Source organism: Canis lupus, chromosome 6 (assembly GCF_003254725.2).
Source record: "Canis lupus dingo isolate Sandy chromosome 6, ASM325472v2, whole genome shotgun sequence".
Lineage (NCBI taxonomy): Eukaryota > Metazoa > Chordata > Mammalia > Carnivora > Canidae > Canis > Canis lupus.
The window spans coordinates 16649288-16676548 of NC_064248.1; the positions used below are offsets into that span (position 1 = coordinate 16649288).

At 45.4% G+C, this 27261-nt stretch overlaps 2 protein-coding genes across 5 annotated transcripts in view; one reads left to right on the forward strand and one right to left on the reverse strand.

Moving 5' to 3' along the window:
- Positions 1-8090: 8090 nt before the first annotated feature.
- Positions 8091-27261, reverse strand: part of LOC112640144 (integrin alpha-D-like) — a 29747-nt gene continuing 10576 nt past the window's right edge. For 2 of the 4 annotated variants that reach the window (XM_025415953.3, XM_049111232.1), the window contains 20 exons: positions 27098-27227; positions 26848-26990; positions 26520-26660; positions 26217-26426; positions 24110-24240; positions 23836-23993; positions 23138-23292; positions 22746-22877; positions 21869-21942; positions 21499-21640; positions 16713-16826; positions 16522-16601; positions 16346-16429; positions 14710-14788; positions 14442-14549; positions 14259-14336; positions 13920-14033; positions 13676-13777; positions 13298-13408; positions 12548-12823 (listed from right to left, as the gene is read on the reverse strand). In XM_025415953.3, the coding sequence (XP_025271738.3) occupies positions 12710-12823; positions 13298-13408; positions 13676-13777; positions 13920-14033; positions 14259-14336; positions 14442-14549; positions 14710-14788; positions 16346-16429; positions 16522-16601; positions 16713-16826; positions 21499-21640; positions 21869-21942; positions 22746-22877; positions 23138-23292; positions 23836-23993; positions 24110-24240; positions 26217-26426; positions 26520-26660; positions 26848-26990; positions 27098-27227 (2400 nt within the window). In that variant the 3' untranslated portion in view covers positions 12548-12709. Of the gene's footprint in view, positions 9377-12547; positions 12824-13297; positions 13409-13675; positions 13778-13919; positions 14034-14258; positions 14337-14441; positions 14550-14709; positions 14789-16345; positions 16430-16521; positions 16602-16712; positions 16827-21498; positions 21641-21868; positions 21943-22745; positions 22878-23137; positions 23293-23835; positions 23994-24109; positions 24241-26216; positions 26427-26519; positions 26661-26847; positions 26991-27097; positions 27228-27261 lie in introns of those variants that run through there. The other 2 variants (XM_049111233.1, XM_049111234.1) reach the window with 2 other exon arrangements.
- Positions 10698-11502, forward strand: LOC112640146 (cytochrome c oxidase subunit 6A2, mitochondrial). Its single transcript, XM_025415961.3, has 3 exons — positions 10698-10966; positions 11121-11257; positions 11375-11502. The coding sequence occupies exons 1-3, from the start codon at positions 10894-10896 to the stop codon at positions 11456-11458; spliced, it is 294 nt and encodes a 97-aa protein (XP_025271746.1). The 5' UTR covers positions 10698-10893; the 3' UTR covers positions 11459-11502.

Genomic DNA, 27261 nt, shown 5'->3' on the forward strand with positions numbered 1-27261 from the left:
GGACCCCAGGGTCACACCCTGAGCTGAAGGCAGACACTCAACCGCTGAGCCACCCAGGTGTCCCTCCTGCCTTCCCTGTTACGCCCCTCAGCTGTACCTTCAATCACCTCCCTGGAGGATGAAGAGACAGAATAAGGAGTGGGATAGAAGCACTGCCTTCCAGCAAATCTGACATCTTTTCTTTTCTGAAAAGGGAGAGATTGTGTAGGCAGTGGTGAGAGACCGTTATTGTCAACATTTCACAAAGCCAAACAGAAGTCCTACTTCTCCTTCTACATACCCAATAAGTGTGGTTTGGCCTGAAGTAACCACCGTCACCCCACTGACTTAACTCTTACTAAAAGCAAAGAAACTTAGCCAGGCTACTCCCTCAACTGGCCAAAGGTTCTCCTCCCTGGAGAAGCAGGCATCACAGAATCACAGGATTTCAGAGACATAAGGAGCCTCGAGTTTTGGGAAGTTTCACACATTGGTGACTACTATTACTATGGCTACTGTATTGGTAATCAAGATGCTGGCCAGTTTGGTTCCTGATGAAATCTCTCTTCCTGGCTTGAGAGAGAGAGAGAGAGAGAGAGAGAGAAGGGAAGAGAAGAGGAAGAAGAAGAAGAAGAGGGAGGAGGAGGAAAAAAGGGGAGGAGGAGGAAGAGGGAGGGGGAAAAGGCAGAGGTGAGGAGGATGGGAGAGATAGAGAAGGGGAAAGAGGAAAGGGGGAGGAAAGGAAGAGGGAAATGTGGAGAAAGGGAGAGAGAGAGAGAAAGAGAGAGGGAGGGAGAGATGAAGAAATGAAGAGAAAGCGAGCTCTGGTGTCTCTCTTTGTGTAAGGACACCAGACCTGTCAGATTAAAGTCCCACCCTTATGACATTATTTAGCCTTTATCACTCCCTTGCCATCCCCATCTCCAAATATAGTCACATTAGGAATTAAAATTTTGACATATAAGTTTTTTGGGGAAATATCCATAAGACCTCCTATCATTCCAGCCTTAGGCAACCACTAATATATTTCCTATCTCTATAGATGACCTATTCTGAACATTTCATATAAATGGACTCATATAATGTGTGGGCCTTTATGACTGGCTTCTTTCACTTACCATAATGGTTTCAAGATCCATCCAAGTCATAGGCTGTATCAGTACTTTGTTACTTTTTATTGGGATTTTTTTAAGATTTTATTTATTTATTCATGATAGACAGTCAGAGAGAGGCAGAGACACAGGCAGAGGGAGAAGCAGGCTCCATGCAGGGAGCCCGATGCGGGACTTGATCCCGGGACTCCAGGATCGTGCCCTGGGCCAAAGGCAGGTGCCAAACCACTGAGCCACCAAGGGATCCCGGTTATTGGGAATTTTTATTCCAGTTTATGGATATACCACATTTTCTTTATCCATTCATCAGTTGCTGGCCATTTGGGTTGTTTCCACTTTGGGACTATTATAAATAATGCTTCTATGAACACCCATGGACAAGACTTGAGGGAATATTCTTTTATTTTTCTTGGATGTATATTTAGGAGTGGCATTACTGGATCATTTCACTCTATGTTCAACCATTTGAAGACTTGCCAAACTGTTTTCTAACGCAGATGTGTCATTTTACATTCCTACCAGCATTGCATGGGGGTTACAATCTTTCCATATCCTTGCAATATTTGTTAATTATTTGTCTTTTAAATTATGGTTATCCTAATGGGTATAAAGTGGTACGCCATTGTGGTTTTTTTTAAAAGATTTTATTTATTTTTTTAAAGCTTTTATTCATTTATTCATGAGAGACACAGAGAGAGAGCGAGAGGCAGAGACACAGGCAGAGGGAGAAGCAGGCCCCATGCAGGGAGCCCGATGCGGGACTCGATCCCGGAACTCCAGGATCAGGCCCTAGGCCGAAGGCAGGCACTAAACTGCTGAGCCACCCAGGGATCCCCTAAGATTTTATTTATTTATTCATGAGAGACAGAGAGAGAGAGAGAAAGGCAGAGACACAGGCAGAGGGAGAAGCAGGCTCCATGCAGGGAGTCCGACATGGGACTCCATCCTGGGACTGCAGGATCACACCCTGGGCCGAAGGCAGGCGCTAAACTGCTGAGCCACCTAGGGATCCCCCCATTGTGGTTTTGATTTGCATTTCCCTCATGCCTACTGATGTTGAGCATCATGTGCTTATTGGCCAATTGTATATCATCTTTGAAGAACTATCTATTTAGGTCATTTCTAAATTGAGTTATTTGTATTTTTATTATTGAGCTGCCATAGTTATTATTTATGTATTCTAGGTACAAGTTCTTTATCAGATATTTGGCTGAAACATATCTCCCATTCGGTGGGTTGTGTTTCACTTTTTCAAAAATGCCCCTTGAAACACAAAAGGTGTTCATTTTGATGGCATGCAGTTTATACTTTTTCTTTTGCTGATTACGATTTGGTGTCATATATATAAGAAAACATTGCCTAATCCAAAGTTATGAAGACTCTAAGAGTTTTAAGAGAGAGTTTTCTCTCTTTTTCTCTCTTTATTGTTTTAGTTTACATCTATGTCTCTGATCATTTTGAGTTAATTTTCGTATATGGTTGTGAGGTAGGGCTTCAAATTCATTCTCTTACATGTAGAGATCAAGTATTTGTGTAATGTACTATATAGTCCAACTTGGGGGGGCGCTGTAAATGGTGTATTAAATTAAGAATATGCAGTTTATGACCCCCTGGATGAAGAAGCAAAAGGCACCCACAAGGGGTCAGTAGGTAGCTCCCTCAGTATCCAAGGCCCTACTTTGGGAAATTGAAAACTCCTGGTGTCATTTTGTTTTTTTTGTTTTGTTTTGTTTTGTTTTGTTTTGTTTTTTTTTCTTTAAGGATCCTGGTGTCATTTTGATTGAAGGCATAGCTTCAGGGAAGAAAGAAAATAAAGTCACAAGATTTATCACTTACAAATCCCAGACATGGAAGAGCAATGAGCTTGAGGAAGGGCAGCCCTCTGTCCCAGGTCATGACCACAGGAGAAAGAGAGCAGGGTAGTACCTACCTAAGCAACCACCAAAGGTGGTTTGGGCAGAAGTCACTAATTTTCAAGGGCTCAATTCCAAGTGGTTATCTTAAAAGATACCCTGGGAAAAACAAAATGGGAACTTGAGGCAGGAAGCTCAGCTCTTAATATAAATGTCCAGACTCTGTGAACAGGGTTATTATACAGTAAAATGCCTACACAGCAACTCAAAATAGCTGTTTTCTGATTATACACTTCTGACTTGCCAAGCAGCAGTCAAAGCTGACTCTGGAATCCACAGAGAGTCTTCAAAGAACATGAGTGCTGGTAGTTAGAAATCAGGTGTGTACAGAAGTTGGTAAGAGTAAGAGCTTTCAAGAAGGGGACCAACAGCCTTGGCTAACTCCATGCAGAGCATATATATATATGCATCCATATATATATGGATTTCTAAAAAACATACTGTGATTTTGCCTGATTTTGAGTCTTTGGGGTTTTTTTATGAGTCTTTTTGAAATAGAACTGGACTCTATTATTCTGTCTCATTTCTTCTGTGCTACAACGTTTGCAAAGTAGTTACACATGGTTGTAATCATCCATTTTTGTTGTTCTATAGTATTTCACTGTTTGAAATGCCATTAATTTATATATCCTTTTAATTGCTGATGAACATTGATTGTTTTTAATTCTTGGCTATTAGGAACAATGCTTCTAGGACCACTTTGTAGCCATATACAGGTATGTGAGTTTCTAGTGAACTTTCTTTTGTGAGAATTACTGTGAGAACTACTGCTTTTCAGCACTACCAGGACTCTTCTTAATCATGCAGTTGGACTTTCCCTAATTCTACAAAGGGCAACTGCAGGGAAAGGAGGAGCATGAATGGCCCAAGGTCACTCAGGCAGCTGGTGGCAGAACTCAGACCATTATCAGGGTCCTTTGCAGATGTAGCCCATGTCTGTGCCCCCCAAAACTGAGGGAATTTGGCAGGTGGCACCAGGATACGATGAGTAAGGCACTGACTTATGGTATAAAATGTAAGGAAGCATGATACTTGGAAACCAAGATGAATACTTCCCTTTTTTTTTTTTTTAAATCAGGAAACTACAGCCTGTGGAGCCACCTGTTTTTGTAACTAAAGTTTTTTTTTGGAACCAGGGCCATGGTCAGGAAGAGCTAAGTGAGGCAAGGCTGTGAAAGTATAAGGATTGAATTTCATCTTCATTTAAAATTTTGGTATTTTCTTCACGGTGGTGGATTTTTTTGTATTCATTTTGATTTTTTTTTTTTTTGAGATATTGCACTCAAAATGTTATTTATTTTGATTACCAAATTCTTGGGCACCCCCTTAAATCCTGTGCCAGAAGCCAGAACCTCACTCTCCTCACCCTACTCCCAGCTCAGCCACCCAACGCCCCTCTTCTTTTTTAAAAATTTTAATCCTATATATATATATATATATATATATATATTTTTTTTTTTATTGGAGTTCAATTTCCCAACATATAGCATAACAACCAGTGCTCATACCACCAAGTGCCCCCTTCATTGCCCATCACCCAGTCACCCCAACCCTCCCGCCCACCTCCCCTTCCACCACCCCTTGTTCATTTCCCAGAGTTAGGGGTCTCCGACTTCTCTATCCTAAACTTTCTCAGGCGCTTTCCAGCCCAGCCGTCACCACTGCTTTCTGTCCCTAGGGGGCGCTGTCGTCCCGGCTCCTGCAGGTCGTCCCCTCTTCATCCCCAGGTGAGGCGCCAGGCCCGGGGACCCGGGGACCCGGGGTGCGCGGTGGGCGCGTGCGCGCGTCGCCGGGCCCCGGGCAGGTGCGCGCAGGTGCGATCCCAGGCGCCGCAGCCCAGCCTCGCGCGGCTAGTGGGGTGCTGAAGCCTCTCGCTGGGGGATGGTCCCCGTACCCCCAACCCCGGCTCTTTGTGGTGTTCTCACTGCCCAGACCGTTCCGCCCGGTTCTTGGGAACGCCAGGGGACGCGTCGGGCAGTTATTTTAGGAAGTGAGAAGCGCGCAGGGCGGGCCGGATCGCAGCGCCCCTGGCCAAAGCTGGGTAAGGATGCCCGGGACCCCCGGCATCCCCGCCTCCATGGTTGGGGCGGTCGCGGGGGCTCCGGCGAGAGGGGCGCGGGGGCAGGGACACTGCTCTCACTGTGGCCGAGGCCCCTTCGGGGCGACTGCATTTCCTGGCAGGCTTCTCCGAGGGCGCTCCCGCCGAGCCGCGGCGTTTTCTCGGGGTCTGGGGTCGGGAGAGTGGGGGTGACCGGCCCCGCTTGGCTGCACCCACAGGTGTCATGCAGGAGACGCGCGGGGCGGGACCTCCCTAGGTAATAGCTACTGGAGGGTGGGAGCCCGAGCCTGCTGCTCTTACCTGGAGCAGAGGGCAGTTCTGGGCATTCGCCTCCGCCGAGCCCCCTGGATAGGTCGCTCCACGAACCTCCGCAAGCACGTGTGTGTCACCGGGGCTGGCAGGGCGGGAGCACGAGCATCTCCATTGCCCTTTTTAGCCTTGTGTCCTCCACTCTCTTCCTGGAATCTGCTCACCCCATTAGCTAACTCATTTCCCAACCGCTCACTAACACCTGCGGCACCACAGCCCCTCCTGGCCTTGGAATCCAGAGCTCCTACTACTCCCATGGCCTCCCCTCAGTTCTGCCTTTAACCAGCCCCCCCCACCACCTACCCCAAAACACTCACCCAGGCTGTCTGATCTACCTTTCTCTGTAAAGTTCTTACACCGCTGTCGCTAAAAGTCTGTATAGCTCCAGCCTAGAGACGCTCACTTAGCCTTAGCCAGTTTGGTAAAGTTAAATTATATTATCACTTGGCATCCAGTCCACTATTGAGAGCTCCACACATCTAAGTTCAGGGCCTTGACCTTAGTTTATTAATACCCTAGACCCATTACTGAAAAGCAAGGGCTATAGTGAAAGAGAGGTAACCTGTAAAGGTCACTGAGGATAAAATGAGATATCCCTTTAGTTCAGAGGTCCTCAGTTTTGGCTGTATACTCTATGATTACACCTGAGTGCAGCCCGGCACAAGAATTTTTAGAAATTGGATAATTTTAATGTACAGCCAGCATAGAGAGCCACTGCTTCAACCCTGAGGGCAGGTAGGTGGGGCCTGGGGTGGCCAGAAGCACTGGACCAGGCACCTCCAGCTGGGAAAAGCATCAACTCTTTATCCTAGTGTGCTACACAAATTGTTAACATTTTCCATGCGTCCCCTGTGAAAACAGGAAGCACTGCCCTATATTAAGAAACATGCCTGACAGCTTTGTGTAAGGTAATTGGAAATAAGGCAAAGCAAGCCCAAAAGGCCAAATAGGAAACAATGCAGTAATCTCTGGATGAGGTAAAGAAAGCCTGGGCTAGATTAGTGACAGGGAATATAGGAGGAGACAGTTGTGACAGTCACAGAAACAGTGACAGACTATGGTGGTTACCTAGATGGAAGTTTTTGGCAGGCTGTGGCACTTTTAAGTCATAAGGGCTGATTGCACTAACATATATTAGCTGACTCCCAAAAGAGAATCGCCAGAACTATTGTAGTCTTTCTAGAATCCTCGAGACCATGAGTAGGCTGGGGTCATTGTGGCTGGCTCAGTGTCAGGCACTAGCAAATTGAACTGCAACCATTCATAGAGTTAGAAGAGCTCCTGCTTTATGGTGGCTGGAGGCCCTTTCTGGTATCGGGCAGTAGCTGCACTCCTGGGGATGATTCCTCACAAGAGATTTAACAGGGAAAAAATAAGCTCTGTGCATGGCATGAAAATGCTTATTATAGCATTATCTATAAAATGATATATTTAATAATAAAGGAAATGAATAAAACAAAAGGATTTAATTTAAATAGCTAGCATACCAGGGGCACCTGGGTGGCTCAGTCCGTTAAGCCTCTGGCTCTTGATTTCAGCTCAAATCTTGATCTCAGTAACCTGGGATCCAGGCCCAGGTCAGGCCCTGTGCTCAGTGGGGAGTCTGCTTGAGGATTTATCTCCCTCTCTCTCTGCCCCTCCTCTATTCAAGTGCACACACACTCTCAAATAAATACATGTCTAAAAATAAATAGCTAGTGTAAGAATATCATAATGAAGATATGAATAAACCAGAAAACATTCATAAGTGAAAAAAGAATCTTCTTTTTAGAAAGAGAATTAGATTCATCTTTTGCTTGGAGTAACTTCCCCTTGCTCAGTAGCTAAACAGTGATTATATAGAGTATTTAAATATGTAGGCATGTCGGCAAAGCCTGAAGAAACTTGCAAATGTGAACGGATTTTTCTTAGAGAAGGTCAGATTATGGAGAAAAGGGAATTTCTTTCTCAAAATTGTCCCAGTGAAAGGCATGGTAGCATGGAAATTTGGAGAAAGCTCTCAAGCCAGATTATTTGGGTCCTGGTTCTGCCACTTAGTAAATGGATGGCCTTTGGCAAGATTAAGACTTTTCAGTGGCTCGGTTTCTTCATCTATAAGATGGGGTAATAGTCCTTTTGTTAGAGAGTTGTTGGGAGATTTAATCTATATGTGGGAACTTTTTTAAAAAAGATTTATTTATTTATTCATTCATTCATTCATGAGAGACACAGAGAGAGAGAGAGAGAGGTAGAGACACAGGCAAAGGGAGAATCAGGCTCCATACTGGGAGCCCGACATGAGACTCGATCCCGGATCCTGGGATCATGCCCTGAGCCAAAGGCACACTCAACTGCTGAGCCACTCAGGCGTCCGTATGTGGAAACTTTTAGAACAGCACCTGGCATATAGTAAGTATTCTATAAGTGCTAGCTATTTAAAGTTATTTATAATAAAATCTTTAAAGAATTGGCAATCAGACTCCTGTCCACGCTCTACACCTCAGAAAAACCTTAGCATATTTGGACTGACAGCTTTATTGAAGTTACGAATAATAAAATGCACCCATTTTAAGTGTAGTCTGATCTTTCATTAATGTATACACTAATGTAACCATCACAATCAAGATACAGAAAGTTCTATCACCCCTTCCAGTCAGCCTCTCCCTACCCCACTTAGTTCCAGATAACTGTTGGTCTGTTTTCTGCTCCTATAAATTAGTTTTGCCTGTTGTAGAATTTTATATAAATGGGATCACACAGGGACGCCTGGGTGGCTCAGCGATTGAGCGCCTGCCTTCGGCACAGAGCATGATCCTGGAGTCCCGGGATCGAGTCTCGAATCGGCGTCCTTGCGTGAAACTTGCTTCTCTCTCTGCCTGTGTCTCTGCCTCTCTCTCTGTGTGTCTCTCATGAATAAATAAATAAAATCTTTAAAAAAATGGAATCATACAATATGTACTCTTATGTCTGGCTTCTCTGGTCTGACATAATTCGAGATTCATCTATTTTGCTAGAAGAATTCCATTATATGGGTACCCCACAATTTGTTTATTCCTTCATCTGTTGACAGGAATTTGGATTTGGATGGTTTCCATTTTTTACCTTTATAAATAAAGCTGCTGTGCAGATTTGTAATAAAGCCTTTGTGTGGACATGCTTTCATTTTTCTTGGGTAAATACCTCAGAGTAGAATTGCTGGCTCATACAGTAAGTATGCATTTAATTTACTGTTAACAAACTGTCGAACTGTTTCCCAAAGTGGCTGGACCACTCACATTTCACCAGCAATGTAGGAGGGTTCCAATTATTCCACATCCATGGCAACACTTGGTATTGTCAGTCCGTTATTTTAGGCATTCTCATGGGTATGTAAGGATACTCATCACGGTTTTGAATTTGTATTTCCCTGGTGATTGATGGATTGATGGATAGCACATCAATGGGGTTTACTTAACAACTGGTAAGTTTGTTCTCCTCCTTGCCTAAAGCAAAGAAAAACCTAAACCTCTAGAAACTAGAAGCTTTGGAAGCAGCCCAATAAATAAATTGCATGAGAGAGACCTTATGAAACAATGATTGAAGGATACAAAGATTGAAGGAGGTGCTCTACACTGCCTCTACGCAGATCAGCTAGGAAAGCGTAGACTACCTAAATACAAGACTGAGTACTGGGCAGGTGCGCCACATGGGGGCAACAGTAGCAGAGGATAGTAGCATCTCTCAGGGCATTCACCAAGTACCAACAAGAAAAATTCTTCATGGAAACTTCCAAGCTGAGACAGGGATGGGAATCCCCAGGCAATTGTTTGGCAATAACCAGCAAAACTCTGAGTGGAGGGAGGAGAGCCTAGAATGTTTTCAAGTAAAAACATCCTTGGTAAAAAAAAAAAAAAAAAAAATCCTTGGTCATTTGCTTTCTCCAAAAGCCATAATCATAAGCTGAGGGGACTGTATGTGGAGGATGATGCCAAGTAACTTGAACTGGAATAAGACCCATCTTCTCAGCAGCAAGTCCAAACTCCCAACTGGGAAAAAGCAATCATAGGAAGAATTCCATTATAGCTCAGTGAGGGCTCAAGAATTTAGAAGCACCAATAACATTTGACTGTTCAATAAAGTTACTTAAAATAAAGCCTCAGAAAGTTAAGTAGAAGCTAGTGTTCAGTTTCAAACAGGAGGAATAGATATGGAGCCCCTTCCTGAAAATGCACCTTTCTCATTTTTCTTTTATTTATTCAGATTAAGTACAAAAATTTATTTTTCTTTTATGTATTAAATTCATATTAGGTACATCAGTCCTGATCAAAGCTGGAGACATCCTGTTGGATTATAGTTCTGCAAAGGCATGTATATAGGGCTAACTAATGTAACATGGTAACTAATGTCAATAAAAACATATTTTTAGAACAACTACTTCATGCCAGGTTCTTGCTAGTGCTGAGAACAGAACAGTAAACCGGGCAGAAATTAACCCTGCCCTATCCTGTAGCTTTCTAGTGACCTGCTTTGATACAGGGCTTATGCAGGCCTGTGTAGGCTTTCTTCTTTTTCCTTTAAGTACTCAGATTTTTTCAGATTGGAATAACATATTTAGCAGTAGACACTTGCCAAGTCTGTGGCTACCCAGTATCTCTGATATCGGTACTCTTCTTGTATTTGGGGATTTTTCCTGCCTCCTTAAGACAGAAGTCCAGGTTTTCTTGAAGCTAGAGCATAGGCTATGACCTAGCTATTGTCAACTGGGACCCACTGGTTCTCTGATTCAGAAGACATCAACTCAAGAATGCAAACTTCATGAAGAATCCACTTTCCAGAGGATGTTAGAGTAGAAGAATCTGGCTTTCCAGAACAACATGGGTGAGGTTTTGGGCATTCAGAGTCCAGCACTGCAAATTGTGGTGCTATCTCACTGGAGCTAGCTCACAGAACAGCTTGTTTCTGGCTGTACAGATTGTTGGCCTCTCTGGCTACACCAGGGACACTGTGAGCTACCTAAGGGTTTCAATTGCTTATCTTTTTAAAACCAGTTAGAGTGAGTTCTGTTCTTTGCAAAGAACGATGACTAATTCATATTCTGAGCTACTGTTTCATGCCAGACATTAAACTGGCATGTCCCTATGTTACTTTACTTAAATTTCATAAACTTCATTTAAGGCACAAATTATTACACATTTTACCAATGAAAAAACTGAGATTCAAAGGGATACTTAATTTATTCTACAAATATTTATTAAAGACCTGTATGCCAGCCACTGGGAATAGAGTATTGAAGGAAATATCCCTGCAACTATAAAAAGAATGACATATTGTTTTTTAAGTGTCCTGTACCAAAATAACAGGTACCAAATGGCAGCTGTCTGGAGAGAAGGAGGACCTCATGCCAGTAAGGCCTCGTTTTAAATATAGAAACCCCCTAAAAATAGCCACCCATGTTACAGACTCAACAGGTGATTGGCCCAAAAAGAGGGGAGGGGAATTTAGGCCTTGGTGAAGGAGAGTGAAAGGACAGCACACTGTTTTCCAGCTTCTCTCACCCACTACAATGGCTCTGCCTCTGAGGTCCTTGAGTCGGGGCTTGGCAAGTTCAGCAAAGGGAGACCACGGAGGGGCAGGAGGTGAGTGGCATACCTGTACCCCTCTCCCGCCTCTGTGGCCTTCCAAAGTCCTGAGGACACCCTCACTGACCAACCCTCCCACTCTGATCTTCAGAGGCCCTGGCTTCCCCACTTCTCTCTCATCTCTGCTTCCCCCTTTCTCCCCCTTCTGCAGCCAGCACCTGGCGCCTCCTGACCTTCGTCCTGGCACTCCCGAGTGTGGCCCTCTGCACCCTCAACTCCTGGCTGCACGCAGGCCACCACGAACGCCCCAAGTTTATCCCCTACCACCACCTCCGTATCCGCACCAAGGTACGCTGGCCTGAGGCCTCTACCTGCAGGATGGGAGCAAGGGTCAGGTAGGCAAAGGGTGCCAGAGGGTCCCCAGGCCTGGACTGCACTGACAATCTGCTCTCCCTCTTTTCACAGCCCTACTCCTGGGGAGATGGCAACCGCACTCTATTCCACAATCCCCGTGTCAACCCTCTGCCCACTGGCTACGAACAGCCCTGAGGTCCAGGCAGATGCTCCCAGGCAATAAAGGTGTGGAAACTGTGTGTCTGCTGGCTCCCTGGGGACCGCAGGTTGGGAATGGGGTTGGGGGGCATCTGAGGAGCTCTCCTGGGCACAGGTGCACAGTACAGCCTGTGCTCCACTTGCTCTTCCCAAGGTCCTGATTTGGGAGGTGCTCCAGGGAGCATCCTTGAGGACTACATAGGAGATTCCCTCCCCACTCCTTTTCTCTCACCTATTAGTAATTAGGGCTCTAGATTGTAAAGGTCTTTCACATAACCCTGAATCCTCACAGTAACTCTGGGAGCAATATAATTTTGGATCCCCTTCTCTAGAGGAGGAATTGAGATTCTCAAAGATTAAATGGCTTAAATGAGGCCCCTCCTTAGAGAGCCCCTGGAAACTCAGAGCTACAGACCCTGAAATACCACTTTTTGCCTGACATGCACTGACAGTATCTGTGAATTCTGGCTTTCTGGAGACAACCTTGATTTCTAATAGAGGGCCTACAGCCCTATGTGTGAGGCTTCATGACCTAATTGTGGATTTAGAATATTTCAGCCATCCTCTATGACCACTCTTAATGGGTCTTCTGTTGATTTGGGATATCAGATGCTCCTTTTTGGAAGCCTGACTCTCCCAGTCTTTGGGGACCTCATTCAATGGGGATATTGGTTCAAACAAGTTCAGGGCATTTCACACCCCTGTTCATTTGCCATTACCAAGGAGCCTAAAGCCTGTGCTGAAACCCATGAGCAACACACACATACACTTCTTCCTTTGGCTTCTCTCCTGATACTACTCATAGCACCATCAAGAAAAGATGATCTTTTCATCTGATCAGGCCTCAGTCTCCTAAAAAAGTGAAAGGATGTTTTCTAGGCCCACAAGCAAGTTCTCCTAACTCTTCCTAGAACAGGACTCAGGTACCTGAATTAAAGCCCTTTCATACAAGAATAATGTGTTATAAACATCCTCATTTAATGTGGCAATTCTTTGTGTGTGTGTGTGTGTGTGTGTGAAAATTCATGCTTGCATCATGTTTCCTCCTGTAAAAAATGAGTCATTACTGAAGAACTGACAAATATGTTGAAATATAAAAACCTTTCAATGCCTTGAGAAGTTGGCTTAGCACCTAGTAAGTTGTTCAGACCAGTCCAGATCTATACAGAAATTATTCCCATGGAAGTAGATTTGTAGGCAAAGGCAAGACCAGTCCATGGGGGTAGGGACAAATAGAAAAGTAAATTATTAGGACAAGGGCAAATTGGGGGCATCACAGTTAACATCCTCCCCACTGCATGTGGCAGTGTCTTCCGGTTTGTTATCCAGCATTTCTTTGTACTGACGTTTGAAGAAGCCAAGCTGTGAAGGGAAGTAAATCAGAAGAGCTGGGTAAGAGGGCAGGGAAGAAAGTTGGGAGTAGGAAGAAGCTGAGAGAGAATAAGAGAAGGGAAATAAGCTGACTTGTATTTATGTTCCAGAACACTTAATTGAAAAACAGCAATCGTGTATTATCTACTGTATGCAAGCACAGCAGTTATGCATAAAAGTTATAGTAGAAAACCGAAAATAAATACTAGGCCTACACATACATCCTGGCTTCATATATGTCTCACTTCAGCTACTCTGAAGCATTATTATCATTTCCAAATGAGGAAACAATCTCAGAGAAGTTGAGCAACTTTCTTGATATTAAAGAATAAGTAGGACAGAGTCAAAATATGCGAACTGGTCTGCTTGAATCCATTGTCTGATTTCTCCCCACTATACCATCCGGTCTCTGGAAGGGTTTGGGTTAGAGCCTGGTGGTATTGAGAGTGGGCTGAAAACACTTACTTTGTACAGAATTGCTGTGATGAGGGCCAACAGCAGCAGTCCTCCCACAGAGCTTCCGGCAATAATGGGGATGGGGTTGTAGACCTCATACTTCTCCAGTACCGTCTCCATCTGGAGTGGAGGTGACCTCATCAGAAAGTATCAGAATTCTTGCTGTCCCAGACTCTTCCTAGGTTCCTCAACCTTAAACTCCATCCCCTCCTTCCCTTTCTTCAAAGTGTGAGATACGGAAATACCCATGGGCTTGGGAACAACTCTCCTGCTGATGGACGTTCATCCTTCCTCCATCTGGGCTTCTGAACCTCCCACACAGCACCACAGATTTAGCATTAGGAACCCTCTTATCAGCCTGGCTGCTGCCTACCACATAGTCACTACCTGAGCTCTCAAGAATGCCTCTTGTCCTGGGAGCTGAGAATACACAGATCTGTTGAACGTGATTTCAGCCACACTCACGACCAATACCTTCTTCTGCAATGTCTGCAATACACACAGGCATAGCTGCAGAAGTAGATCTGGGAAAGGGCTCAGAGATCAAATAAACTCTTGGCTTAAGGATGGGCACAGACGTATCTGTACCACTCAAATCCAAGAGAGGGACTCTGCTGTTGGGCCTACACACCTGGCTGACCCAGCCAAAGTTGAGGTTGCCCTTCAGGGTGAACTCAAGTTCCTCCTGGATGCCAAAGGAGGGGAGGTCACAGTGGATCTTCAGGCAGTCAGCAATGGAGCAGTTCTGGGGACAGGAGGGGAAGGAAGTTGAGGCAAGAAACACAGGGGAAAATGAAGTCTGTCAGGTTTGGGGTGAGGAAGAGATGAACAATTATAAAACATAGATAGATAGATGATAGATAGGTAGATAGATAGATAGATAGATAGATAGATAGATAGATAGATCAATCTCCATCCTAGCAAGTGCATTGCCCTGTATCCCCCAATGGAAATCCAGGGTCTTTCTCACCAATACAAGACTCCCTGGGATCTGGGTCAGGAAGTCAGGATCCTGAGGAGGTTCCCTCTCCGACACACAAGTGAGACTCTAGTGAGAGAGAAATGACCACAGAATGATCAAACACTTCACTGATGAGAGGGTGTGAGGCACTGTAGGGTCAGCCTCTGGAGAGTTAGGTAGGCAAGCAGGCACCTGTGAGTGGTCCAGCAAAGCCACATCCCACACAGCCACACCATTCAACAGGATAGGAACCCAGACATTAATGCTGATGACCACATCTCGCTGACTCAGATTATTCACCTGCAGACAATGGAAACGGAACATTATCCTGGTCCCTGGAGCAGCCCCAATCCTACTTCTCTCCTGAACCTAACCCTTGGCTCCTCTTCCTTTCTCCCACCAGCTCCCCACATTAGCAGCACCATGGGAGGGAAGATATGCGTGCTCCCTGGCCTCTCACACGATACCGATGCTCAGCTTCTTTCTTGCTCTTCTCATCAGAAGTTGAAAAGTTGAAGTACTTGGTAGAGTCTTCCTGCCTAGAGAGAGAGAGGGCTTATTGGTGAGCAGTAGCCCTGTAGCCACCCTTAGCTGTGCCCCAGTCTGCTGCCAAGGGCTCTGCTGGGCCCCGCAAAAGATGACGACCAGTGAAATAATTATGATCCCCACAGGCTCCTCTCCTGTGGCATTTGCCCCAGTCACCCAGAACTGCTAGCTTGTCCTTTGATACTTTGGGCTCTTTCATATCCTCATAACTCTGTTCAAGTTCTTTCCTTGCTTGGAACATCCTTACCACTCCCCTTCTGGAAATTTTCACCTAAAGGCCCAACTTAAACATTACCTCTCATAACATTTAAACACTTTCCCATGGGAAAAAAGGTGTTCACATGGCTTTCTGCTCTACTAGGTATATGGTTGGCCTCAGGTAATGCTTGCAGAGGCTGCTACCAGAACAAATATGCCTAGGGGAGCTTGAGGGAATCATGGTTGGATCACTCAGGAAAAAATGCAGTGATGGTCCCTCTGTGATGCAATGAAGAAAATAGATGTGGCTAGTCTGAGGAAGTTAACTAAATGAGGAAGGGTGGTGCCTGAACACAAACCCCTGGTAGACATGAATGTTCCAGGCTGCAGTGGCTTTTCCTCAATCCATGCATCCATCCATTCATCCATCTATCCAACCATTAATGTATCCATCCCCAGTTTCCTTCAGTATACATTTACCCTATGCCTGGCTGCGTGCTTGGCTCTGCAGATTCAACAGTTAACAAGCCATAGTCCCTGCCTTCCCAGAGTTAACATCTAAGGTCTCAGTGGAATCAAGCAAACCAGGAGGGTTACTACACATATCACCAGCATCTAGTGTACAAAAGCAAGCCAGCCATACAGAAACTCTACAGGCTCCCACAGTTTCCAACAGACGTGACTGTCAGTGACATCACACTGTCATCAGCAGAAACAACAGTAGCAAATTCTTTCCTATGACAATATTATGAGCTTCTGACCAACTCTCTAAACCTTTGGAGGTTAGCCAAGTATGTGAGGCTCCTTGCCCTGCTTGCAAGCTGGCCTGCCCCTGCTCCTCCACCCACCTTCAGACCTGAGAACAACAGCCTTGCACTTGACTTTCCTGGGGCCTGCCACAACCTTGGACTCTTAGAGACTTTCTCAGCAGTTTGTCACATCTCTGGTCTCCCCTTAGTTTTGTGAAAACCGTACCTTTTCTTTGCTCTGTGTGGTGACAAACCACATTCCCCACTTCAGAGCTCTCATAAAACCCTTGATCTTAATCTAGTTAGTTTTGTGTGAGCATGCTCATGTTTCGCACAAGAACAGAATTGGCCTAATAATAGAGTAAACCTGCACCTTGGAGAAGAGAGGGAGGAGAGCACGGGGAAACAAAGTGTATGTGTCCTAATTCATCAGAGGAGAAGCAAGAAACATATGGTATATGTTATTGTGCCATAAATATATGGCTGGTCACAAGTATTCTCATGAGAGGAATTAGAGGGCTTAGTCTAGATACCTAACCCTTAAAGAGCAGCCTGAGCTGCAAGAGGAGGTACTAGGCGTAGAGAAAGGTTAAAGGTCCCCACCTGCTGATCACCATGTAGACAGCATATTTCACTGGGAGCTCCAGCTGAGAGGTGGTCTTGCTGGTTGAAGGCTTATTATTCTCACTGGAGACAGAGAGAGGGGAGCCTCATTGGGAAGGAATCCAGGAGAGAAATCTCTGCCTGAGGCATGAGATGAGGGATACACATGGACTCACCTGCTTGCATTAGCCCTCAGGAGCAACTTGTTGCCCAGAGTGGCCTTGTAGGAAACATCAAATGTGACTATGAAGATGCCCTGAGGGAAGGAGAAGGAAAGAATGGAGATCAGGCAGGTCATGGAGGAGTAAGGGAGGAAGTGGGTCAGGACAAGGGAGGAGAGTGAGGAGGATTTGGGGGAAGCACTCACCTTAGTGCCCTCATGGAAGATGGGATGGTTGATGCTACAGCTGCTGCTCCTCAGGCCCTCATTCCCAGTGGGCACAGCCTCACATGCCAAGCGCAGTGGGCGCTGATGGGGTTGCTTCCCGAGGAGGAAAACGAATGAAAAACCATTACCGACATGCATATATGGGCTGATGTATAACAGTGGTGGCATTGTAGAGCAGTGGGAGAAAGGACAGACGTTTCAATAAATGGTGCTAGGAAAAGTGGCCCGTGCAAATAAGGTCAAGCAAACAGAAAAACAAAAACAAAACATTAGATTTCCACCTCGCTCCATACTTTATTTTTGTAAAGCTTTTTTTTAAAAAAATATTTATTTATTTATGATAGTCACAGAGAGAGAGAGAGAGAGAGAGAGGCAGAGACACAGGCAGAGGGAGAAGCAGGCTCCATGCACCGGGAACCTGACGTGGGACTCGATCCTGGGTCTCCAGGATCGCGCCCCGGGCGAAAGGCAGGTGCTAAACCGCTGCGCCACCAGGGATCCCCTCACTCCATACTTTAAATTAAATTCCAACTGGATTAAAGATTTCATGTGAAAAGGAAACTTACTGAGTTTTTAAGGTAATAAAGGGGGATGTCTTCATAACCTTGGAATAGGGGAGTATTTTTTAGACAAGATCAGAACATAAAAAAACTAAACCTAAAGGAAAAGTTTTGGTGAAAATCCAGCACAATCAAATTAACACATTTGGTTTATTAAAAGACACTATGAAGAGACTGAAAAGATAAGCTATAGGGCGGGAAAATATATCTGAACACATATAACTGGGAAAGTACTGGTAACCAGAATATTAAAGAACTCTTGCAATTAAGAAAAGTATGTGGGTGGCAGGATAGAGTAATTGAGAGATGGGCAGGCATTAAGGAGGGCACTTGATGGAATGAGTACTGGTGTTATAGGCAACCAGTGAATCACTAAATTCTACTCCTGAATCTAATAATACAGTTTATGTTAACTAACTCGAATTTCAATAAAAAATCAAAGCAAGTAAAACTATGGACAACTCAATAGAAGGATAAGGAAAAGATTGCACAGGTACTTCCTAGTAGAGGAAATCAATATGACCAGGAAACAGATGAAAAGGTGCTCAACTTCATTAGGGAAATGCAAATTAAGGAGCCCCTGGGTGGCTCAGTCAATTAAGGGTCTGCCTTCAGCTCAGGTCATGATCCAAGGGTTCCGGGATCAAGCCCCTGGTGGAGCTCTCTGCTCAGTGTGTATGTGTGGGCGTGGGCGCATAAGAGAGAGAGAGAGAGAGAGAGAGAGCAAGTGTGCATGCTTTTCCCTCACCCTCCTCACTATGCCTCCCCCCTTCAGAATCTCTCTAGCTATTTCTCTCTGTCAAATAAATAAATAAAATCTAAAAAGAAAGAAAGAAATGCAAATTAAACTGTAAGGAAATATCACCAGATGAGCAAATATTTAAAAGTCTGACAATGGGGATGCCTGCGTGGCTCAGAGGTGTGCCTCTGAATTCACTCAGGGTGTGATCCTGGGGTCTTGGGATAGAGTCCTGCATCCTGCCCCTTAAGAGGAGCCTGCTCCTCCCTCTGCCAGTGTCTCTGCCTCTCTCTCTCTCTCTCTCTCTCTCTCTCTCAGAAATTAGTGGAATATTTACCAAAAAAATCTTAAAAAATAAAACAATAAAAATAAATAAAAGTGTGGCAATGCCAAGCAGTACAGAAGATGGAAACCCACGGGAACTCTAATACACTGCTGATGGAAGCACAATAGGTACAAATGTTTTGTCTCTACTGATTATATTTGAAGATATACAGACCCAAGATCAAGCAATTCCATACATGGCAAATACCTCCCAAATATTATCTATAGGTGCACCGAGATACATGCTCAAGAAGAGTAATGGCCAAAGTCAGGGAACAACTCAAATGATCAAAAATTGTAGAATGGATACAGATGTCTACTCATACCATTCTTGCTTAACATAGTACTGAAGGTCCTAGCCTGGGTAATCGAACAACAAAAAAGAAATAAAAGGCATCGAAGTCATAAGAAAGAAGTCAAACTTCCACTCTTTGAAGAGGACATGATACTCTAGGAAACCTGAATGACTCCTACAAAAAATGCCTGGAACTGATACACGAATTCAGTAAAGTCACAGAATATAAATTCAATATACAGAAATCTGTTGCATTTCTATACAGCAATCATGAAGCAGCAGAAAGAGAAACTGAGAAATTGAACCCATTTACAATTGCACAAAATTCCATAAGATACCTAGGAATACACATAACCAAAGAGGTAAGAGATCTGTACTCTGCAAAAAATACAACACTTATGAAAAAAATTGAAGAGGACACAAAGAAATAAAAAACCATTCCATGCTCATGCACTGGATTAACAGTGTTGTTAAAATGTCATTACCACCCAAAGTAGTCTATACATTCAATGCAATCCCTATCCAAATACCACCAGCTTTCTTCACAGAGCTGCAAGAAACAATCCTAAAATGTGTATGGAACCAGCAAAGACCCTGGATAGCCAAAGCAATCTTGAGACAGACATGCAAAGCTGGAGGCATCACATTTGGGACCTCAAGCTATATTACAAAGCTGTAGCCATCAAGACAGCATGGTACTGGCACAAAAATGGATACGTGGATCAGTGAAATGGAATACAAAGCTCAGAAATGGACCCACAAGTCTACGGTCAACTGATCTTCAACAGAGCAGAAAAGAATAACCAATGGAACAAAGATAGTCTCTTCAACAAATGGTGAGGGGAAACTGGACAGTCACATGCAGAAGAATGAAACCGAACCACTTTCATACACCATACACAAAAATACATTCAAAATGGAATAAAGACCTAAATGTGAGACAGGAAACCATCAAAACCCTGGAGGAGAACACAAGCAGCAATCCCTATGACCTTGGCCGTGGCAACTTCTTACTAGACACGTCTCTGGGGGCAAGGAGACAACAGCAAAAATGAACTTTTGGGACTGCATCAAGATGAAGAGTTTCTTTTTTTTTAATTTTTTTATTTATTTATGATAGTCACAGAGAGATAAAGAGAGAGAGGCAGAGACATAGGCAGGCTCCATGCACCGGGAGCCCGATGTGGGATTCGATCCCGGGTCTCCAGGATCGCGCCCTGGGCCAAAGGCAGGCGCCAAACCGCTGCGCCACCCAGGGATCCCAAGATGAAGAGTTTCCACACACTGAAGGAAACAATCAACAAGATAAAAAGATACCCAACAAAATGGGAGAGGATATCTCCCAATGCCATATCTGATAGGGAGTTAGTAACCAGGGTCTATGAAGGACTTATCCAACTCAACAACCAAAAAATTAATAATCCAGTTAAGAAATGGGCAGAAGACATGAACAGACATTTTCCCAAAGGAGACATGAAGATGGCTAACAGACACGTGAAACGATGTTCATCATCACTCCTCCTCAGGGAAATACAAATGAAAACTACATTGAGGGATCACCTCACACCTGTCAGAATGGCTAGAATTAACAACACAAGAAGCAGCACATGCTGACAATGATGCACAGATAGGGGAATCCTCTTATATGGTTGGTGGGAATGCAAACTGGTGCAGCCACTCCTGAGAACACTATGGAGATTCCTTGAAACGTTAAAAAAAGAACAACCCTATGATCCAGCAATTGCACTACTAGGTATTTACATAAAGGGCCAAAAATACCGATTCAAAGAGATATATGCACCCCGATGTTTATAGCAGCATTGAATTCAAAAGCCTAACTATGGAAAGAGCCCCAATGTCCATTGAGTAATCAATGGATAAAGAAGATGTGCTATGAATATACAATGGAATATTACTCTGCCTTCAAAAAGAATGAGATCTTGGCATTTGCAACAACATGGATGGAACTAGAGGGTATTATGCTAAGCGAATATACAGTAATCAGAGAAAGATGAACACCACGTAATTTCATTCCTATATGGAAATAAGGTACAAAACAGGTGAACACAAGGGAAGGGAGAGAAAAGAGAGGGAGGCAAACCATAGAAGTTTCAACTATAGAGAACAAACGAAGGTTGCCCCAGGGGAGGTAGGATGACAATGGACCAAATGAGTGGTGGATATTAAGGAGAGTCTTGTAATGAGCACTGGGTGTTTTATGAAGTGATTAATCACATCCTGAAAGCAATATTACACTATATCTTAACTCACTAGTATTTAAATAAAACCTTTTTAAAAATTCTGGAATGGGTAAATAAATTGTGGTATTGTCATAAAAAGGGATTCTACATACAACAAAAATATTCTATAGCCACAAGCAACAACATGGATGAATTTCACAAACGTGTTGAAGAAAGGAATAAATATACAAAAGAACAGATGTTTCCATAAATTTCAAATATTCACAAAACTCCACCGTTTTTCTAAGGATGTACTCATGCGTGGTAAAACCATAAAATATACAAGGAAATGATTACAACAAACTCAGGATAATGATTACCTTGGGGAGAGAGTGAGGTTATTTGAGGAAAGGCACAGGAGGATTTCTGGGGGGTGATAGCAGTGCATTATTTCTTGACCTGGATACTATTTGCTTAATATTATTCATTAAACTATACATCTGCTATACACACCTCTCTCTCTCTATCTTCTACTCCAGAATTGTGTGTGTGTGTGTGTGTATGTGTGTGTGTGTTTGTATTTCATCGTAGAAGAATTCAAAGGAACCCACTATAACTCAGGGGAAGGAAGAGGTCCCAGCCACTAGAGCCCAAGACAGCTATTTACCTGGGTTCCTAACACTCTTCGATAGGACAGCCCCGCTGGGTAGTAGAAGTGGATCACAGTCCTGTAGGAATCCTCACCCTCATTCCACAGAGTCACTGTCACATTGAGCTCCAAGGAGCTCCCTACCATCAGGGTCTGCAGGCTGGAGGAGGAAGGACAAAAGTGAAAAAGAGACTCCACTGGAAATGGATTGGACCTGGATCAGTGGTTGGGGCAGGACTGTGGGAACTCCTGAAATGATAACATACCAACCAAAATGTAAGTTCTCTGTTAGAAGGAGAAGCAAAGGGAACTAGAAGCACTTCTCATCCCAAGTTGATGGGAGACCCAAAAGCTGCAGGGTCTAGAAGTGAGAGGACATAGAGCTCACCTTGAGGAGCTGAGATTGACACTCAGGTCCCCTTCGCAGAAGTGATCTTGTCCACAGTTCTTTTCAAAGGGGAGCTGCAGCAAAACAGTAGAGCCTCTTCCCATCCGTGTCTTTTTCTTTCTCCATTCCCGCTCATCCTGAGTGCTCATTATTGAATATTACTGAGCACCAACCCCACATACAACACTGTGCTAGACACTGACCAGAAGTGGAGCATTAGGGTGCAGTTAGAATAGAAAAGAATAAGCTCCTTGGCTTCAAGGAACATAAAGTTGCGGAGTTAAGTCCAACTCACACTGGAACAGTTATTCAACAAACATTATTAAGCATCAATGAGGGACAGGTTCTGGGTTGGGTTGGGGGTTGGGAAAAGTGCAAACTACAGATGAATTAGACACAGTTCTTGTACTCACAGAACCCACAGTTTCAGGAGAGCCACAAAAGTAGATGCCAGGCATGTAATAATTAGTATCACCATGATGTAATAGGAAGCCAGAGAAGAAGTGACAGATGCTGAATGTGATTTTCAAAAGAGAGGGAGATAAGACTGGGGCTTTGAGGACTACAGAGGAACTTTGAGTGGAGTGAAGGAAATGTTTCCCAAGTTGAAGACACAACATGGACAAAGGCACAAAGGTGGGAATGAGAAAAGCTGGGAAGGATTTGGAGAATGAGAATCAGAGAGTTTTTGTGGAGGTAAAGTGGTGACCAGCTGGGATGTGTGTAAGGGTCCAAGCTTGGCAGGGCTTTGGTGACTGGGTGGAGGCATCACGGACTTGAAGTGGTTGATGGGAAGCTGAGAACCACAACAGGTCCTTAAGCACACTGAGACACAGTGAAGTCAGTACATCCCTGGGGACTTCACTGGAAGACTCACAGAGGCAGTGAAGAGGTCCTGTGAGCCCACTGCCAGCACAGGGCGAAGGTTCTGAGCTGAGGGGATGGGCTCCCCAACCAAGGAGAAGTTGAGGCGTAGGATGATGGGACTCACCACGTCCTCCACACAGTCCTGAGGGAAAATGAGCTTTCAAGAACCTCAAGATCCTTCCTACTTTCCACCACTGGCCGTTCTCCGCATCTGCATCCATTTCTTGCTGTCTGGACAGCATTCTGTCCAAGCTGTGGGGCCAGCCTCTTTGGCCGCAACTTTCCTCTCTCCAGCCCCCAGTCTCGCCCCCCTTCTCACCTCACACAACAGGGAGCAGAGATGCCAGAAGCTCACCTTGGGATCCTTCTCCCCCTCCCTTTCCCAGATCCCAAAGCCCTTACTGGTAAAAGCAGCTTAATGGTTTCACAGTAATCTCCCGTCCCCAGGGTTTTTCTTCGAGTCAAAGTCCAGTTCTTGGTCTCATCAAAAATGGCACGAGAAATCAGACGGCCTGGGTCTAATGCCAGATCATACCTGACAGAGCTTTGCACATCACCTGAAGCACAACAGGGGAACAGAAGATGAAAAGCCCAAGAGAACCTCGGATGTTCTGTTTTTGTTTATCATGTAACAAATATTTGCTGAGCACTTCCTATGGGCCAGAGCTGTGTTGGGTGCTCGGATAGATGTGGAAAGCAAGATAGAGAAATATGGTCCTGAAGGTGTTAAACAGGCAAGTGAGGACGCTAGATCTCTGCTTTAGGATCAATCCCTAGTTTCTCTGTGGAGAAAGGGTGGGAGGGTGCAAGAACAGACATGGAAACAGCTCAAAGTACAGGTAGGATAGAGAAGTGGTGGCCTCAAGGCAGCAAGTGGCTAGGGCTGGTGGAGAGAAGTGGGCAGACTCCAGATGTATCCTACAGATAGAGCGACTGGACTGGGTATGGGGAGCGGGGGAGAGAAGGGACCCAGGTTCCCAATGCCAGCAGCTGCATCGATGTAGAGGTAGCATCTGCATTCCTAGGCCCACTCTCTCCTGAGGATAGGGGTGGGGTTCTCTCAGGGAGTAAGGGGCTGTGTCCCATGGGAAGAGACTCACCTAGCTGGTCCAGTGAGCTTTTCTGGATAGTGAAACAGACTGTGGCATTCCCAGCTTCCAGGGCGGAGGGCACCTCTTCCCAGCACTGGTGCACAGCCTTTGCCACCTCCGAGGGCGAGAATCTCATGGTCACTCCCACATTCAGCACCGGCTGACTCCTGAGGGTGCATGCAGGGGCTGAGGCCCCAACTCTGAACTCAGTGAGCAGAAGGGAGGGGGCAGCTTGCTGAATTGGACACACAGTGGGCAAGGGTGGGATGTGGGGAGTTGTCACCTGAGCAGCAGCACCTGTCCCTGGGCCCCCACAGCCAGGTCCACCAGTCCATCGTGGGTGAGGTCCTGACCCCCACTCAGCGACTGCCCAAAGTACTGGAGTGTAGGGGAGAGCTGGGAGCCTGCAATCCGCTGGCCAGAGAGGGAAAGGAGAAGTGGAAGTCAAGGGGAGGTCATTTGCCAGGTTTGACAAGAAAGATTTTGAAGGAGACTGCAGCCATGGCAGATCTGACCAGAAATATTGAAAAGGACAGATGAGAGGGTAGGAATGAAATTCGACAAAGGAGGAAAGACTATCCACTGGAAGAAAGACAGTCTTTTCAATAAATGGTGCTGGGAAAATTGGACATCCACATGCAGAAGAATGAAACTAGACCACTCTCTTACACCAGACACAAAGATAAACTCAAAATGGATGAAAGATCTAAACGTGAGACAAGAATCCATCAAAATCCTAGAGAAGAACACAGGCAACACCCTTTTTGAACTTGGCCACAGCAACTTCTTGCAAGATATGTCCATGAAGGCAAGGGAAACAAAAGCAAAAATGAACTATTGGGACTTCATCAAGATAAGAAGCTTTTGCACAGCAAAGGATACAGTCAACAAAACTAAAAGACAACCTACAGAATGGGAGAAGATATCTGCAAATGACGTATCAGATAAAGGGCTAGTTTCCAAGATCTGTAAAGAACTTATTAAACTCAACAGCAAAGAAACAAACAATCCAATCATGAAATGGGCAAAAGACATGAAGAGAAATGTCACAGAAGAAAACATAGACATGGCCAACAAGCACATGAGAAAATGCTCTGCATCACTTGCCATCAGGGAAATACAAATCAAAACCACAATGAGATACCACCTCACACCAGTGAGAAGGGGGAAAATTAACAAGGCAGGAAACCACAAATGTTGGAGAGGATGTGGAGAAAAGGGAACCCTCTTACACTGTTGGTGGGAATGTGAACTGGTGCAGCCACTCTGGAAAACTGTGTGGAGGTTCCTCAAAGAGTTAAAAATAGACCTGCCCAATGACCCAGCAATTGCATTGCTGGGGATTTACCCCAAAGATACAGATGCAATGAAACGCCGGGACACCTGCACCCCGATGTTTCTAGCAGCAATGTCCACAATAGCCAAACTGTGGAAGGAGCCTCGGTGTCCATCGAAAGATGAATGGATAAAGAAGATGTGGTCTATGTACACAATGGAATATTACTCAGCCATTAGATACGACAAATACCCACCATTTGTTTCGACGTGGATGAAACTGGAGGGTATAATGCTGAGTGAAATAAGTCAATCGGAGAAGGACAAACATTATATGGTCTCACATTTGGGGAATATAAAAAATAGTGAAAGGGAATAAAGGGGAAAGGAGAAAAAATAAGTGGGAAATATCAGAAAGGGAGACAGAACACGAAAGACTCCTAGCTCTGGGAAACGAACTAGGGATGGTGGAAGGGGAGGACGGTGGCGGGTGAGGGAGACTGGGTGGCGGGCATTGAGGGGAGCACTAGACAGGATGAGCACTGGGTGTTATTTGTAGGTTGGCAAATTGAACACCAATAAAAATAAGTTTATTATAAAAAATAAAAATAATAAAGTGGATTAACATCAATCAATCAATCAATCAATAAAATTGAAAAAAAAAGTGTCACCATAGAAATATAATAGTTCATTTACTCATCATTTGTATGTTCCCTCGTAAACATCCGATGAACAGAGGCTTAGCGCTCCACTCAGCCGGCTTTACAAGAACCTATGGAGTTTTTCATCTACTGTTTCATAGGAGGAAACTAAGACTCACAGAGGCTAAATCAGTCACCTGTCTAAGGCCACAGAGCTGACGTGGCTGGCCAGGCATTTGACCCAGGGCCTGCAATCCCTTAACCACTAAGCTGCCCACAACAGAATGAAGTCTGTTTGGAGCCAAAGGAGAAAGGAAAGATAATTGGCACTGGGTGGGCCCGGTGACACTCAGGGCACTAAACCCCCAAAAGGAGCATGGCTACTGCTAAGGTCAGTGACAAGGCACAGCACCAGGCAAATCTGACACCTGCAAAAGGAGGTAGAACTGAAGAGGCTGCAGGTAGTGGCCTCACCTGGCTGTGGGAGGGGCTGATGCCCAGTCCTGAGGTTCCATGAAATAGGTAGACAGCACCTCGGTTCTCCTGCTCTCCTGGTGCTCCGATGGCCACATCTGTCAGCTTGTCCCCATTCACATCGCCCAGCAGTGTCAGGGCCGCCCCAAAACGGCCCCAGGGGTGGCCCTGCTCCCCACGGAGAATGACCTCACACTGCCACTTCGCCCTCTGCAGAACAAAACCAGTGTCAGGTCCCAACCGAGGTCATCCCTCTACCCCACACCCAAGGCCCCACTCAGCCCAGGCTCATCAGACACTCACCCCCGGGGGCAAGGGGCACACAGACACCTGGCCCCCCTGGGTCGGCTTGTAGTAATGGGGAGCCCCGATGAGGACGAGGTCAGTGTTGCCATCTCTATCCACATCCACTGTGCAGAGGGAGGCCCCAAAGTAGGAGCCAATCTGCAGGGCAGAGCCTGAAGTCACCTTGCCTGCTCCTGCCACAGGTACACCCTCTGGGACAGGTCCCACTTCCCTCCAGCCACCAGGGCCTTCCTCGATGGGCCCCCAAGGCCCTTCATCTCCTTCCTCTGGGCCCTTAGAGACGCTGCCACACTCATGTTCTGCTCTGGTTTCCTCGACACCCAACCTGGGTCCCTGAGACTTCAGCCTTCGGCCTCCATTGCTCAGATGCCTGAGTGAAGATGACAACCTTCCCGGTGTGCTGATGGCGGGGGGCCCCCAGGATCAGGCTCTGTACTCCCTTCCAAAAGGCCAGCTCTGTGGAGTAACCTGAGGAGGGCAGGCCTCAGCACAAAGGCTTCCTGCCCACCCCCTGAGCTCCTGCCCCACAGGCAGCCCATCTCCCACCTGTGCCCCCAACCATGGCCTGTTCTCACCCAGGTAAGAGTCCCTCATGTCCACATTCTCTTGAGACATGTTGATGAAAGTGGGGCTCGTCTTTGGGGGGTACAGGAAGGCACCTCCAGACCAGCTGAAGCTCCCCACAGCCCCCAGAACTGGTCCATCCTGGGAGGAAAGGATTCCAGGGCTGAGCAGGCCT

Bases quoted from the DNA above. Each gene is read 5' to 3' on its own strand.
- LOC112640146 (XM_025415961.3), top strand. From the start codon at position 10,894: ATGGCTCTGCCTCTGAGGTCCTTGAGTCGGGGCTTGGCAAGTTCAGCA. The intron at 10,967-11,120 runs GTGAGTGGCATA...CCCCTTCTGCAG, and splicing joins AGACCACGGAGGGGCAGGAG to CCAGCACCTGGCGCCTCCTG. The intron at 11,258-11,374 runs GTACGCTGGCCT...CTCTTTTCACAG, and splicing joins ACCTCCGTATCCGCACCAAG to CCCTACTCCTGGGGAGATGG.